Source organism: Rhopilema esculentum, chromosome 4, assembly GCF_057945365.1.
Source record: "Rhopilema esculentum isolate cy_ngs chromosome 4, ASM5794536v1, whole genome shotgun sequence".
NCBI lineage: Eukaryota > Metazoa > Cnidaria > Scyphozoa > Rhizostomeae > Rhizostomatidae > Rhopilema > Rhopilema esculentum.
The window spans coordinates 8169955-8186853 of record NC_142818.1 but is presented as its reverse complement, the minus strand read 5'-3'; the positions used below and the strand labels follow the sequence as shown (position 1 = coordinate 8186853).

The 16899-nt window shown below is 35.7% G+C and overlaps 1 protein-coding gene across 9 annotated transcripts in view; it reads right to left on the bottom strand.

The window, feature by feature from the left end:
- Positions 1-16899, bottom strand: part of LOC135690509 (uncharacterized) — a 76620-nt gene that overhangs the window by 12447 nt on the left and 47274 nt on the right. For all 9 annotated transcript variants that reach the window (XM_065208076.2, XM_065208077.2, XM_065208078.2 and 6 more), the window contains 8 exons: positions 16491-16614; positions 15130-15233; positions 13680-13782; positions 4013-4163; positions 3127-3193; positions 1645-1711; positions 1019-1131; positions 134-260 (listed from right to left, as the gene is read on the bottom strand). In XM_065208076.2, the coding sequence (XP_065064148.2) occupies positions 134-260; positions 1019-1131; positions 1645-1711; positions 3127-3193; positions 4013-4163; positions 13680-13782; positions 15130-15233; positions 16491-16614 (856 nt within the window). The remainder of the gene's footprint in view (positions 1-133; positions 261-1018; positions 1132-1644; positions 1712-3126; positions 3194-4012; positions 4164-13679; positions 13783-15129; positions 15234-16490; positions 16615-16899) is intronic.

Sequence of the window (16899 nt, the reverse complement as noted above, 5' to 3'; positions counted from 1 at the left end):
AAAGATTTAGCAATTCATTTTTATTGCTTCAAAACCAAAAAAAAATTAGTCAAAATTGAATAATTGTGCACTCTTATAACTATAAAATTTCGTCTTTGAAAAAACAAGTCCTAAAACCGTCTCAGCTACTTACTTGCATGGAATTGAAAATGCAGAAGAGGTACTGAAATACGATGGTGGCCTCGTTTACAGCCAAAAGGCCAAACACCCAAGATAAACCAAGAATTGGCATAAGTATTACCATAGCTTTAGCTCCAGCTCTAAGAACGATAATAAAAACATTACAGAAGACAAGAAAGATAGAAGATCATGAAATGCACAGGTTTAATATATATTTTTTGTAACTAACGAAATTGTGGCATCAGAGACCCTCCCATTTATCTTTGAAAGGTGACTATTCCACTAGGGTCGTGGGCATCACAACCGCATCCTAAGGATAAATGATGGACTACAAAAGTAGGACACCAGTCTCTTTGAATGCGACGATCAAAAGTTTTACCACAAAGTTGTCACACCACTTGCTAGACAAAACACTTTCAACCAGTTGTTGTTATTCTGGCTTTCATAAATTGTTTTATTGGAGCCAACTTGAGTTCTTAATAATCAATTACTGTATTTAAAAGATACCTTGCCTTAAGCCTGTTAAACGCCAAATTAAAAACCCCATGCAGGCACATAAAAAAGTTTTTTCTTGACTAGACTGCTTTTCCAAAATGACTAAATCTTAGCTAATAAGTTCTAAATGGTCAGTAAATCTTAAACATTATCATTTTAAGCCACAAATGTCTAGTGTACAATAAGGAGAATAATGATTTACGTCGGCGTTATACAACAATTCATCTACTATAGAGCCCATTCCTGGTTTATTCATGGAGCAAAAGTCAGTGACACCAATCACCATCAGTACTTCTTTATGGGAAATCTTCACCTAGACGCCGTAAATACGATTCCTAAATAATATGAAGACTAATTACGCACGAGAAAGGTTTTAGTGAATTTTTTTAATAGTAAGGCCTACTTTATTTGTTGAGTAGATCTGTTTGTTTCCTGGCTGGTCTTCGAGTCAACTTGAACCGTGCTCACAGAAGACATCAAAATCTTTACAACGATGATCAGCACGATGAAGTTTATCTATTGGATAAAAAAGTAAATAGCTACATGACTTGCAACGTTTAAAAGACAGCCTTGCTTAGCATTTTTGAAAAAGACTAAATTAAGCTTTCCCAAGGCAGTCATATGAGATTATCTATATAGTCGTTCATACAATTTGTTTGCAAGAAGAAAGATTAAAGGGCGTATAGGTAGATTACGGTCGATTTTCTCCATCATGGCTAAATGATTAACATCATTATCCTATTTATAAACCTGACGTCAGAAGATTAACAACGTTCAGGACAAGCCTTTCTTGTTTTTGTATGAATTCGTAAACAACAAGATAGAAATAACAAATTGAGTTAAGAGAATATGTGAGAAAGATTCGATTAACAACTACTTTTGTTACATTTTTAGTTTTTTTATTTGGCTTTTTTTAAATTTGGGTTATACTTTTAAAAGTGAGACAGTAAGAGACAGTAAGAATACTTAAATAATCAAAAAAGTCCTCAAGAGAAAAATATGAGTTTGAAAAATCTGGTAGCAGCTTACAATGATGACGATGATAACAGGAGCAACAAAGGCCCATATGAGCCCACCATCTAGAGAAATCCAACATCTGCCAATGAAAATGTTACACTTACATAGCAAAAATATGGTTTTTTTATTTAAATAAGCAATAATTTACATAAAAGGTGTACAATCAGGCTTTTCAAAGTAGAACAAGATAGAGTTGCAGTAATGGTAACTTTATTCCACCACTTCTCTACGTTTGACAACAATATGTTTTTTAGAGAAAAGTCCCTTTACTACCAGGTTGGAGGTGTCTTGCTAGGATACAGTTAAATGTATCTTGAATGTGTGCGTGTGCGTGTGTATTGTAGCCAGTAATACCGTGACCATTATTTGCGAAATGTTGCGACGAAAGTCGATTCTATTGATTTTCTGATTATCTGTGATTTTCTATGTAGCTCCCTATTTTCCGTACAATAAATCAACTTAGAAATTCTGTATGAAATTCATGATATCACATATAAGGAAGGTTACAATTCACAGTGAACAGCGTTGAGATCTTGCATGACTACGTTGGGGGTACCAGGTATCCATGCTGAATCATGCAATCACGCGTAGAATAATTTCCCTGAAACTCCCTGAATTTTTACTAACCATCTATTAGGAGTAATTTCTAGTTGGCAGAGCCATCTGTATTGGAACCTCTGAATAACGGAGACATTTATCTGGTCTTGTATCGGAAACCAAGACTGTCTGCTTGTAAAAACGAAAGCATTCTTTCGAAAATCGCTTGCAGCAGTCATTTTCGCGCATTCACGCATAATAAAAATTTGTTCCACGAATTCACGTATCGAAAATACGCCGATCACGCAATCACGCCAAAAACCTGGTACCCCCTACGTTGATGTTTTGCCATAAAAATTGTCGATTTTTTCGCAATCCAAATTAGTACACCCTAATTTTGAATTGGGCGAGGGGGCGTGGTAGTTTTTACTATATAAGCATGTAATCTAGCAAGGGAAGGCTGATTAGTAGGCGAGTACTATCACAATGCCATCGGCAATCATACAGAAATTTAGCAGTTTTGATCAATTTGGTCAAGAAAACTTGTAAAAAGATTAAACTGCTTTTTAAAACGCTGAGATACTGGCAGGCTATTCACATTTCATGTTTTAAAAAATCTTTAAACCACTCAGGACTCGCCCTTTCGAAGAGAAAGGTTTAAGGGGCCCTTAGATGGATCGCAATCTTCGAGCCTAAAGAGCGACGGATCTTTTTAAAGATTTAGATCTTTTGATGCCAACAAATGGTAAAGACTTTGTAGCCTCACAAATTTTGATGGTGGTGATTTAGGGTGTTTGGTGAAACCAAAATGAAAAAGATTAACTGAATCATTCTACTAGGTGTTCCTGTTTTTCATAATCTCGGTAATTTGGCCTTAGAGACTATTACACTGAAAGTATAATGTTAAAAGCAGTTAAAAGCGTCTAAGACGAATAAATAAAATTCCATGAAGCTTACGCCGATTCGGTTCCGTAACCATCAGGTCTGATTCCAGTTGATAAAGCGACTATTATAATTGGCAAGCCTAGACAAAAAGATTTTTAAGATCTAAATGTTTGTCTTGAAAATGTATACTTTATCTGATTCACCGCAGGGGTTAGTCTTCGACACAAAATTACGGAGTTTATTAACTTTTGTACGAAAACAAGTCTAGAACATTCCATTTATGGTTGTTTTCGATAGAAATTATTCAAACGACAAGCTACATATTTATTCTTTAGCTATATCTCATTCACTCGATTACCGTAAATAACTAGCTTACGTAAACTTCAAGAGGATAAACTCGAAAATCGGATACTTGATTTAAGGAGTGGTATAAGAAAATGCCCCCAGGAAAATGACAATTGACTCGAATAATCCCCTGCTACTTCCAACAACGCCAACCCAACCTACTCCTGCTCAGCTTCCGCCACTGGGACACACCTAACATCGAATGGAAAGTTTTCGAAAGTATGCAGGGAATGGTAAATCTCAAAATCGCTGTTCACGAGAAAACTTTCGAACAATGCACATTTCGAGGAGTTTAACAACAGTCCGTATTCTCGAACAGCTTATGCCAACCAGGCATTTCCGGAACTCGTTTCACCTACCCTAAATAAATTTTACACAAATGCAATCAAGGTACGAAACCAACATATCTCTCCTTTGACATGGGCAGTTAATTGAGGTAGATTTGGTGTTAATTTTGGTTCTAGTTCTTGTCATTTTAAGTGCTTAGAGGGCTCTTTCGTTTAAAACAACACACGTTTCCTCTACTTCTCGCTTCGTGACTAAAAGTAAGATAGAGCTAATGATAAGAAAGAAAAAATCCTAGGCTCTCGCCAGTCAGTCAGTCAGTACCTACCCCATCCAATGACGTAATAAAATTTTAGCTTGCTTCCATGAGAGAAGACTGAGACGACTTTTTTGTAGAGGTGCACTCCTTCAGCAAACATCCACGAGAAAGCCGCAGTGAAGAAATAATGCAGAAGAACAGCAACTGCCGTACAAGCAGCCTGAGAAGAAATGAAGGCGATTAATGTTTTCAAATTCAATAGGAAGGGACGAGACTATATGGTTACAAGCATAAGAGTACAAGGAGTGGCTTTTGAGCCACATTAAGACGTCCAAAGAGTCTGGGAAAGCCATTCAATCATTAATAATACAAACTAAACACATTCTGCACTTTATTGAAAAATTTCCAGTCAAATTTGAAAAAAACAGCAGCTTTCATTGGAAAAAACATTTAAGCCGACAAATTGACACAAATTACAGCGAGCAGTTGGTATACGTTCAAGAACCTGGGCACTAGCTTCGAAACGTCGTCTCTTGATGCCAAATTAACTTAATTATACACCACATTGGACAAAGCTCTCAAAAGAGAAAAACTTCTAAAGCAAACAGGACACTAGAGGGATGGGTCTATAAATTGATATTTAATCCTGGCAAAACACGACACGGTGTACTCTCTGCATCGCTATTTCATCACATTAATCCTCTGGCTATTGCATATATACTTGGAGTATTCGAACTGAATTGATAGCAGAAACTTCAATATGCATAAGGCTGGTGGAAAAAGCGCTGACTGTTTATAAGAGCTAAATGTTTATCAAACTAACCAAAGCCAGCACTTGAATTACTGCATCAAAAAATTGACCAAAAACCTCTGCTTATGCAATATTTCAAATTAATTCATAGTTTTTATCAGCAACGGCAGTGGTATGGAGGGGTCCGGACTCCCCCCACTTTTCTAAAATATGGTCCTCGAGATTTGTCCAAAAACGATGTAAAACTCATTGGGGGGGAGGGGGTAGTATACTGTATGCTTGCGTCCATAACAATTGTAAAATGCTTTGCTATTTACGGTAGCTTACATTAATCAAATAATGGGGAAAAATGTGCAAAAGGGCGTTTTCCCGCATTTGCGAGTGTTTTAAGGGCGTGGTAAAAAATTGGACCACGCCCTTAAAAGCGCCCCAGACCCCCCCACTGCTACAGCCCTGGGTACGCGACTGAGCAACGGGTCGGGTCAACCCCTAGGGTTGATGATATTGACGTTGAATTTACAATGAATTTCACGTTTAGAAAATCTGAAAAAAACTTCACCGAAACCTGGCATCCCTTTGTTAATGGTTAAGATTTTGTAAACATGTGTAAAAGCTTGTCAACAATTCAAAGTTTCAGGATAAACAAGAAAAAAGTAATAATCATGGAACGATGTGAATACAATGACTCAAATTCTCGCAATATTTGACCATGAACAAATAAAAAGAAAAACATACCAATTGAAGTTGGCTCGTATATGAAATGGTCATTCACAAGACTAAATATTGATCTTTACAATAAACGTCGCTGCTTTTTTATAGAAATTAAACCATAGAATATACAACAGAGATTATGAGGAAAGCCTTAGGCATATGCTGGATGGCGGTCCGAGCACTCTGTTTTTTTAAAGGTTGCCGACCTATTGGTATATAATAGCGCATTCTTTATAATTGTAACTAACCGACCCCAAAATAAAAAAAAATGAGAAGCCACAGTACCGATCCAACTCAGCTTTAACAAAGTGTCTGATTGTAATTCTTTTCAAGATGTGATAACAGTGATTCTTTTTAACGTACTTAATTCTGATTTAACTGACATTGATAAAAGGAAGCTTTTCTATTAGGTGCTTTGTCCTATGCCATGTCTTCGTACGTTCTTATGTGTGATTTGTCTTTCGAGAAAGAAGTATTTTGGTATTTAAGAATTTTGACATTACGAAACTTTCAGTACTTGAAACAACAAATCAAGAAATTATCATTACCTCGATGTTTCTAATACCTTGAAACAGCACAGAAAATATTTCTGTACTGAAGAGCTAAAATTCCTCTTACGATATTCGTCAGTCATTTAATTTTCTAAATTGACGAGCTTATTCATTAGATAATGCAAGGTACTAGTTAGTAATGTGGTTGTTTAGTTTCGAATCGATTTCTGAAGAGTCCACGGAGAAAGCTCCAAAATCTTTTTGGAAAAATTCATTTAGGATGTTGTTTGCCATAACAAACAGTAAATGCTCTCTTCTTCTCAAACTTTTAAAAAACGGCAAAAATTCTTAGATATTTTAATCTGCTTTACTTTGGACGTACTTTAGAAATTATAATAATTTAAGAATGCATTAACAAAAGGAGCACAACAAGTTTAGTAGCAAGTCAATGTTGTTGCCACGAATTAGGTCTGGTTTCGCTTACCACGCCTAGCTTCCCTTTGGCCAAGGTGGTGCAGGCAGGGGAGTATATAGAATTGTTAGACTTGACAGGATAAAAGCGGTGAAAGAATTTCGTATTGCCTCTAATTTCCAGGACTTGAGGTTGGGACAAACTCGAGTTCCTACAACTTTTTGAAGCAAAGAAAAAACTCTATTTTGAATTAAGCAACCATCCGTGAATCTATGACCAAAAAGGTTGTTTCATAAAGTGGTGATCATGCATTGTATCTTTTTCGAAAAAAGCATTAGCAACAAAAAGCAAAGCAAATGCTTTTCCACACACTTGATATCAACACATCAAGAAATGAATCTATACCAGCAGAAGATCAAAAATCTGGTCGCCTGTGAGTACGTAATTGCTCCTACTGCCTGTATTCAAGAAACAACAAAACCTATGTTAAGAAATCAAGAGAAATATTTGAACACAGACTGCCACTGAAAACCGAAGCTAATTATTAGCAACAACCAAGAACAGATTTGTTTTCTTACAGGCTTCAAAGGTTTCTTTTCGGTAATGAGAGGCTGGAAAGGACCAAGCGAGACATATGGCCACAAAACGATTGCGCACTCAACTCACTTAATTCAATGAATCTAGAATGGAGATATCGGAGTTTAATAAATCTAAGACCTAGAGCCATCGCCGTGATTTCAATGCCAAGCTTTTATGTCCTTTGGAACCAGCCAACAAAAGAACAACAAGGCTTTCACATCATTGTGCAGACTATGGTGAAAATTACTGAAAATTCATATTATATTTGCTGAACATCATATTTGCTGAAAATTGCTATCTTCCCCGCAATGTTTAGATAAAATAACTTCCAAACAAAACCATTGTAAAAGAAAGTACATTGCCTGGTTGACGTATGAAGATTTAAGCCATTGTTCTAACCTAATTAAAAGTTCAAGACTACAAAGAATGTTAAATATTAACGACCTTTAAAGAAAACATATACTTTAGGAATTTGACCTTCAGGGGTGTGACGATGATTCTAGACATAAAGTTATGCGTAAAGCCTTACAACATTGTTGCAAGAAACATTTCAAGATTAACTGGATCTTTTTCGCTAATTAATCAACTTGTTTTAGGATTTTGTCTAAGCTACTTTTTCACCTGGACAAAATGAAGATCAGCTTTTATGGACTTTTATTTCCTGATCTCAAAAGAGGTCACTATATTGAGACAGTCCTTTATTCCTACTCTTCAAATTATCATGGCTATAAGAGCGATTTAGGCCATGATTTAGGCCTGGTTTTGCTTACCAAACCTACAATCCCGGACAGTTATAGTTCAGACTTTTCAAAAAAAACTTTATGTTTTTCTCTTTCTTTTGAAAAGTAGCTTTCTCCTTCCCTTAATTCAATGTTGGATGCATGACTTTGAAGCAAATATGATAGAACTACAAATCTAACATTTCTTCGGGGGGAAAAGAGGGGATTCGAATTTACAGGAGAAAGGTAGAGTGGAAAATGACAAAAACTGCATTTTGTCACAAAATTTTTGTGCGGGATTGTAGCTTCTCTTTGGCCGAGGTGGTGCAAGCAGGGGCCGCGATTATACCCCTCTAATGATGGTCATAAGTATAACATTCTGTGCCAAGCAGAACTAGAAAGGGAATAATTTAAAATGTTATTGGTATAATAAGTCCAACATTTTGTCAAAATATTTGAAAAATATGGGAAAAATTGAAGATGGACCAAATGGTAGAGTTTTACATACGCAGAAAAGTATTCTAAGATACTGAAATGCTTAAAAAATATGTTATTGTTCTACAATTGATCATGCTTAGGCCTTTCGGCAAATAGAGGAAAAACGAAATGAAATAATCTATAAAGGCAGAGAGAAGAGAGGTAAAATGAAGACAGGAAGGAACAAGGAAACAAATAAAGATGAAAATGCATAAACTTTATTTTTGTTGGCTTATTCCGTCTTGGCGTAGGCCCTTAACTATAGAAAGCATCTCGTAGACAGAGCTTCCTGTGTGAAATTGGCCAAGGGCCTTAGAAGTTTAAATAACAACTCAAAAATTAAGTTATTATGAACAGTTTAATCGCAGATATGTTAAGTTTTAAATCCTCTCCGGCATATTCACGAATAAATAAAAAATCTTATAACTTTATTTCTAAATAGTGGATGACGGCTTGTGCTTTGTTTTGGGGAATAATAAGGACGGACAGTTTTTCTAATATCAACAAATAGTGATCGATTATGAACTGACGGATTCTTTTCACTCTCTAATTTTTTTAGCTATCAATTTTACTTATCATTAACTCAGACAAATAAAGACAAGCTCAATTTTATTTAAAAGAAAAATTTGTCTGCAGCTTTGAAACTCGGCAAGGCAACAAGCCTGTTCTCCAAATGGCTAGTAAGGTGCTTTCAGTAGTTTTCATTGCGAAAGTTTATTTTTCTATTTTTATTCAAGTCATATTTTACAAAGAATGGTATATCTAAATCCACGTTATACATTTCATTTGGTAAATGACCTTTCGGCTCAGCTTCAACGGAGAAAGAAAGCAACTAGCTTTAAGTAAAGGGCCTTTCGCTTGATTAAGCAAAAAGAAGAGACCCTGTGTCCAGTTCTGGTTATGATTATGTCTATTAGCCTTCAGATACAATTAAAATAACCCCCTTGGTATAAAAAATTCCGTTGCAAAAACGAGGGGTTCACCTACTTTGCCGGCAACCTGGAAACCCCCTGTGTAACACAATAGCTAGACGGCATCGTTCATGCAAATCCTGCAAATCCGTACAAGTGCAAGACTCTTATACCGTCAAAAAAACAACTTTTCTGACATTAGAAGTTAAAACAGCCTTAAAGAGAATGGTTTGTATACAAAATGCAAGAACTCACTGGGAAGTTATTTCCCATTACCATATACCATTAAGTTAGGCCTTGCCCTTGTCCTTGTTCAAGAATCAGCTATGTGAAGGAGAAAGAATCAAAACAAAAATGTTTTTATTTTTTCCCTTGAAAAGGAAATACTTTAGAAGATTTGCCCTCATACTTTAAAGGAGTTAGTAAGATGCAAAAAGAAATGGATCACAAGACGAGCTTTAGAGATTACAAAATAAAAATTCAACACCTTTATGAGAACATTTTTGAAATCAAATTAAGGTACAATAGCAACAAAGTCAAAAAGGTATAAGACAAACAGGATTACCAGTATGGTTAAAAAGAAAATGAATCCAGCAAAAAAGATTTCCTAAAATGGGATAGTTGGTTACCAAGATATGCAGTCTACAGTAAATAACACAAAATCAGAATGATAACGCACTCAGTGCAGATTTATCTCAATGCCAGCATCTGCAGTTTTCTTCAATGAGAAACGAAGCTCATAGTTAAACATAATATGCCAAGCCATGACTAAACCAAGAGCCGTTCAACACGCGGTTGCTGAGAAAAAATGCTATTCACTTGCCCAAATTCTCGATATTCTCTTACCGACTCTGTGTTGTTATAAGTTTAAATGACGCATTCAAGCCAACTTGAGTTTAAAACCAGTTAAAGGCAGTATTTCAATTGATCAGTATCTCTCAATATAACGCTGTTAGTTCGAGAAGCCATCTTCTAATTTGGTAGCAGTGTTGCCTATATATCCTTATGGTCTTTCTGCTACATGACTGCTGGTGTCAATGGTAAAAAAAGGGCTGAGTCTGACGGGGAGTATCTGATGTCACTAACTTCCTTTCAGTTTTCCATTAGTTCATCTGTAAATCATTTGATTCAACTAGCAGTGTTTAACGTCCTTCAGCTTGGCGCACTGACAACTAACCGAATTAGGAGCAACTTTAATATGGTTCTTTTTCTTGCTGGAGCGGAGCCTTTTCTCTCCCCACAGGCCTTTGAAGAAGTACACTAGAGGGTTGCAAAGGGAGTTAACAACAAGAAGCACTTCAAACCTTTGGCTAGTAGATGCAAGAGTTTCTATGGCAAAAGGCAAGGTACATACAAAAAACGAACAAACAACCATGCTGCAAGTGATGACCAGTGCTCTTTGCTTTTTGCAATATCTGCATACAGGCTTGGTTTTTTTCACTTCCTTTGAAGGCTGAAGATTTGCTTGAGGTGAGGGCCCTGAAGGATCTTTATCAAGAGCCATCTGTTGTTCTTGGTCTACTGCTTGATTGATTTCTTCTGCCTGCAGAGCATTACTGGTGAAAATGCTTTGCAATTTCATCGCAGAAGTGTGCCCACTAGGAATCTCGTGAAAAATGCCTTTTTTAATGTGAGCTTCCTCTTTCTTTGTAGTTGCAATATAGGCAATATTGGTGCTGGAAAGCTGCCTCTTTCCTCTTGCATTTATATCGTCATTTAGAATTCTTTCAGCTTTGCTTTGTGCATGCATGGCAAAATAACAGATACAACCGTAGAGTATGAGGAAGACAATTGTGGACCCAATGATAATTATTGGGAATGCCCATAAATAAAATAATACTGGCCCATGCATAGAACTAGGAATGGCAATACCTATTGAAGTAAAAGCAATTACCTCAATGCCTAGGAAAATCCAGGAATAAATGGCAGCTTTTATGATCGTACCCTTTCGAACCCAGATAACATGCTTCAGAGGGTACCGCACGGCCACCAACCTATCAACGCCGATTATAAACAGGTTAATAACCGAGGCTGTAAATGAATAGATGACCATGAAAGTGAAAACTTGCCTTGAAAGTTGTGTCGATACACGTGCTGCTAGAATGCTGTTTATTACACTGGTTAGGCCTACCAGGAGGTCACTGATCGCAAGGCTCAGCAGCAGTTGCTGGTACGTCTTTAACTTAGATTTTGTTCTTTTTATCAAAACTATCTCTATTGTGTTTAATATCACAGTTACAATCCCAATTACACTATATACGATGACATCACTTGCATGGCCCATGTCTCCTCCGAAAGGGCAGCGAATCAAATTAATTACCTAAATCTCAATGGTAATTCATTACTGTCTTATATACCGATATTTTCCTCGCAGCTGTAACGAATTACTACTCCAGATAACTTCACTACTGCTCCAAACCAACACTTAGTTGAATGCGACGGTGCTCTTCACTTGACAATGCAGAGAAAACAACAAAATGATACCAAGAGTTTCGAAGAAGATGTCGTCTTTAGCCTGTGAAACATGCCATATATGATTCAGGCAAAAATCATATATTTCTCTTCTCGTCGGCCTCACAAATATTAGCTGCGTAGAAGCATTAGTAAAGAAACAGCAATGGCTCTTCAACGTTCCTTTATTAGTCTATTCTCCTTTTCTCAAAGATGTCTTTCCATATCTTCAATTGAATCTTCCAATATAATTTTCCATTTATGATCAGGTATTTGTGCATTGCAGAAATTCTCACGGGCACATAACGAAGCAAATTGTTACGATCCTTACTGATATAAACTAGGAACTACCTACCAATTTTCGATATCCTCTAACGAATACGTTCCCTTGGCAAACTGGGCAGTATGTGCCTACTAAAGCTTTGTAATAGAACTGCACGACCAGGAGAGACTGCAAGCTTTAAGCAAATTTGCAAGAATGCAGACCATGGGGTGTTTTGCTTTGTAAATGCAGGTGAAAGCAGATGGAATTCAAACAAACATCCGTTTATTTAATCTAAATGAACTAAAAGCTTCACTGAAATCTGTGTTGTCACCTGCACTTGCACATTCGCAATTTCATTAGCTTTATAAGTGCACAACTGTTTGTAGATTAGGCAATCACCGTTGTTAAATTGCAAGAAAGTCAAACAGAGAGTAGAGGTTATTAAGGAAAACAAAGAAATTTATCTCCAGGATGTTCAGAGTGAATAATAGTTGAAAAGGTCCTCAAAATCATTTCAGGGGATTGTTTTAATGATCTTCATGCTCTAAACAACAATACAGAAATTGTGGCCTCAAATCAGTTTGTGAACAGCATAGCAACTTTCATACAAATCAATAAGCAAGTCAAGTAATTGTAAATAGACGTACGCAAAGCCATGACATGTGATACATAATCACAAGTCTTATCCAATTATTCAAGTCTTATTATCAACCCACTTTGTGTTATCTACCCACAACCTATGACAAATTAAATCATTATAAACTGGTTATTTTTGGCACGGTTTATCAGTAGAATTTAGATATTTATTCAAGGTGTTGCCCCCAGTTGTCGGCAAAGGTATTGAGTATCTTTATAACTTACGCAAAAAGGGCAAGATCGTTTGTTTAAAAAAATGGGATTTCTTCCGATAGAAAAGGTCATCTACATAAATAAACTTCAGAAAGTAAAGCGTCTGTAACTCGAAAACAAAATTAATTTCAATTTAAAAAAAAATATAACTCAGTCAACTTCCTTTTCTAGTTAGAAATATTTCTTTGCTACAAAGTGACGCACATAGTTTAGAAGTAAAAAATATGTAAACAAGACTCGAGCAGCTAGGTCTTTTAAGCAATTTTTGAGGAATTGTACCACCCTTGGATACTATTCAACCTGGAATAAACCTTTATTCCTTTATTTAAAGTTTGTGTGTACAAAAGGCTGTAAAAAATTCACTGTTTGCACGCTTTTTTATATTGTACCTGACATAAGATTCCGGGTATGCTGTGGCATGCAATAATTAATTTGCCAAACATGACGACGATGCTGACAGAACAAACACTAGAAAAGTAGCACCTTGGATCCAATAGTTTGAGACAGGAGCCGGATGAAGATGGATGCTACGGGTGCTGCAGTGCTAGGCCCATTCATGAAATAGGCCGTTATGTAAACAGACGAGAAATGTCCTGAAGCCGAATAGGCCCAATAAAAAGCTAAATTTGTGCTGCATCAACAGATCTGTTAAGGCTTAATAAGGCTTTAGTTTTAGATATTAATAAATACTAATAACTATATAAATAATATCTAAAAATGTAATGCGACTGTGCACCAGAGAATCAGGAGCTTTATACCAACTGAATAAAGCAGAAATCTCTGCAGTTGAGAGTAAAAATATTTTGGCACCCTTGATTTATAACATAATTGTAACAATTTGAAATACTGTTTTCCAACAGAAATATAACATATAACATTCGAAGCAAATAATGTGAAAACACTACGTTTCTTGAAACCACAACATTAAAAAATGCCAAGATTTACGTCATAGCCGCACCTGTGTGTCAATACCAATTTGTTTACCAATACGTGTCCTCCATGAAACAATTTTCAAAATAAACAAGAGTCACAAATATGGAAGGCTCGTGTGAAGCGAAGCGAACTCTCATAGGGCCTGATTATCTATACATGATTTCTAAGATTGCATATGGTGTCATACCTTGTTCTCTGTTGCATTTATCCCTGCAAGGAATACAATCTGGGCAATACCAAGCGCGACGACAAGGTTGGTATGAATAGCAGTTCTTTCAGGATCCAACGAGCTATGGACAGACGCATTACTGCAATTACTACCAGTGCAGTTACAAAATTCACCAATAGAGCTGGTAGTATTGATTCTTAGTTAAAACACATTTTGAATGAATGATTACAAGAGAATACCATGTGGTAAACAGGTTAGAGTAGCAAATTATATACAATTTTAAGATCCATTACCTGCATACAAAGCTATAACGATTTTTTCACGTAAATAGATTCAGATTCAATAATTGAAAACATTTTCAAAACAAAGTAACTCTGCTTTCTTTGGAAAGTTGAATGAAAATGAAGAATCCTATAATCAATGATAGGAATCTTCGTTTTGTGGAGTCAGAAAATGTTAGCCTGCGTGCAGATATTACTATTCGTTGCGAAGGAGAGCCAATAGAGCTCTACTTCGCAACGGATAGTAAAGTCTGCACGCAGGCTATGAACACAATGAAAATTTGTATTACTAGTTGCTGCTCATATTATACCAAGATACTTGATACTTCATCTTAAGCATGGAAATTCTAATTCACTCAAGATGAATTGAAAGTAAAACTTTTTATAATCTTTTGCCATGAGAAAAATCCTAGAAAAGTTACTTTTGTAGACACACGAGCCTGTATATAAGTTTACATATTGAAATTAGAAAACATGCATATTCTAGCTATTTAACATTGTAAGACATTTTGAAAAAATACAAGTCAGTTGTAAAAAAACCTTCTTTTTAAAGATAACTAAATTTTTTGTAAGTATCATTAACTAGAATGAAAATAATTGTAGGTCGTTTTTTCGAAACTATTGAAATGACCAGCCAGTAAAAGATACAATTATATTTATAAGAGTATAAAAGATGGAAATGAAATGAAGATTGCAAGTAATGCAAAACACGTTTGTATCCCACAAAAGGTTTTGCTTTAGCATCATCTGTAATGTGACCTTGAAGAAGATTTCTTTTGCCAGGTTCTGGAGGTCTAGATACCGAATAGACAAGTTTGCAAGATTCCTAGTGGTGGTGAAACTTCACTAAATTTGTGGTGAAACTTAAAACCGTCTTTTTCTCACACATCTTATCTATTATGTAAACTTGTTAATTTGCAGTCATGTAGAAATCAACTATATTTTGGTTGATCTTGCGCTATTTGCAGCCAAAAACGACTAGAGAAGATCTTTTACTTTCTACTATGCAAATGTGTTACCAGTTTCAACTAACTGTTTTAAAACATCTACTGCTATATACTTGAAACAGCAATTCCTCTGGACTTAAGGGACTCATACAGATTTGAAGCAAACTGAAATCCGCAAATGTTTTGCAGAACACGAGTAGACAAAAAATGATTTTCATAAAATCAGCCAATAGTACTTACTCTAGAGTGACAAAAGTTGCAAAGGTTAACAGCAAACAGAACAAAGAGATACCACAGCCGATGGAGGTAATAAAACCAAGAGCTTTAACGTGATGGTCAGGAATCTGAAAAAAGTTCAAAATAAGTAGCAGGAACAATGTTATGTGAAAACTGGAATACTTTACTTTATTAAGTCTTAACATGCAATGACACTGCATGAAAAATAAAGGGGGCACCACATAGTCACAGCTATGAACGTCTGCTGAAGAAAATAATAAAGGATGAACGGAAGGAAGTAAGGAATTGAATAAGAAGGCTCTGTTGGAACAGTGACAGAAAAAGGTTTTGTTAAGTTCACGATAAAGGCTCGAGAAAAACTGTTTCGACAAGAGGTCTTGTTTTGCAGAATGAGAGAGAGGAGAAAGAGGGAAAAGAAACCGAAGGAAAAGAAAGATAAAAAGTAGAAAAGAAAGAAGAAGAAAAAGGGATGTAGTAGAAATGAAAAAAAGGAGGAAAAGGAAAAGAAGGTTGAGGAGAGAAGAGAAGAAGAAAAACAAAGAAAAAGAAGAGGAGGAAGAAGAAGAAGAAGGAAAAAAAGAGAAGCAAGACCTTTCATTTCAGATTTAATATCATTACAGTCGTTATGTTGATAATTTTATCATTAGAAATGCTAATTCACTTCTTTATATTTCATGGTTTCGAAAAATGTAGAAGAATATTTCAATTTTTACAACTAAGTGAGAACTAAGAAGATCAAAATTTACTTTTTCATCATTGCGATTCTGTGCAAATATTTTTTCTATTGGCAGCTTATTGATTACCTGAAGCTAGGCGGAATTTCAGTTTCCAATCAAAACCTACATTAGCTAAAATGTTATCAAATGTAACTTTCGCTTGTCAAATTTGTTCTGATACTTCATGCTACAGTTTTAAAAATTAATGATTTTGAAATCTAAGGCATTTAAAAACAGACGAGCCTTCACAAATGCTGAAATACTTAGTATATTGATTTGAGCTCTCTAAGAAGCAACATCATCTTTAACGCTACCGTATTTCCTTTAAAAAGCGCCCATCCTAAAAAAAGCCCCACTCGAATAAGTGTCCCCTGAAACCATCAAAAAAATTTGAAAAGTACCCTCAAAAATCTTCCCTCAGAAAATCTTGATTGATAAAAAAGTTTAGGAAAAATGCTTGTTATCGGTAACCAAATTTCTAATCAAAGTATGGCACTTTAGTTCTAACGTTTTTTCATACGCAATTTCAAAATCAAGTAAGTTTTTTGCAGTTCGTCATTTGCATTGTTGGCATATCTATAGAAAATTCGGTAAATTGGAAGGTTGAAGCCAAAATTTATGGCCTGAAACAAATTAAAGTAAACTTACCTTTTCCTTCTTAAAAGATATGAGCACGGCAAAGCTTGTCATATGATTGCTCTTAGTTTCGACAACATCCCCTTTTCTAGCTGTTGAGCACCCTTTGTAAGACCATCCCCCAGACGAATCTCCACTGAAAATTATGATAATTTCATTGATAAAATGTGAAGTTAGATTAGAATGAGAAATTAAAAAGGGTGATTGATGAAAGGTTTGAGGAAAATTTCTGACTTAATTCACGTTTCTTTATATTCGTTTTATCGTCTTCTCAGAGGGAAAACCGGAGATGTCTGTCAGCATTGTATTTTAAAAACAGAGCTGACACTCTTCTCAATCAGATGTTTCATGTAGTTGCATTTTTCTTTAGATGTAAGAATTTTAGAGACCTTTTTAACTTTATATTAAAATCAGATACTTC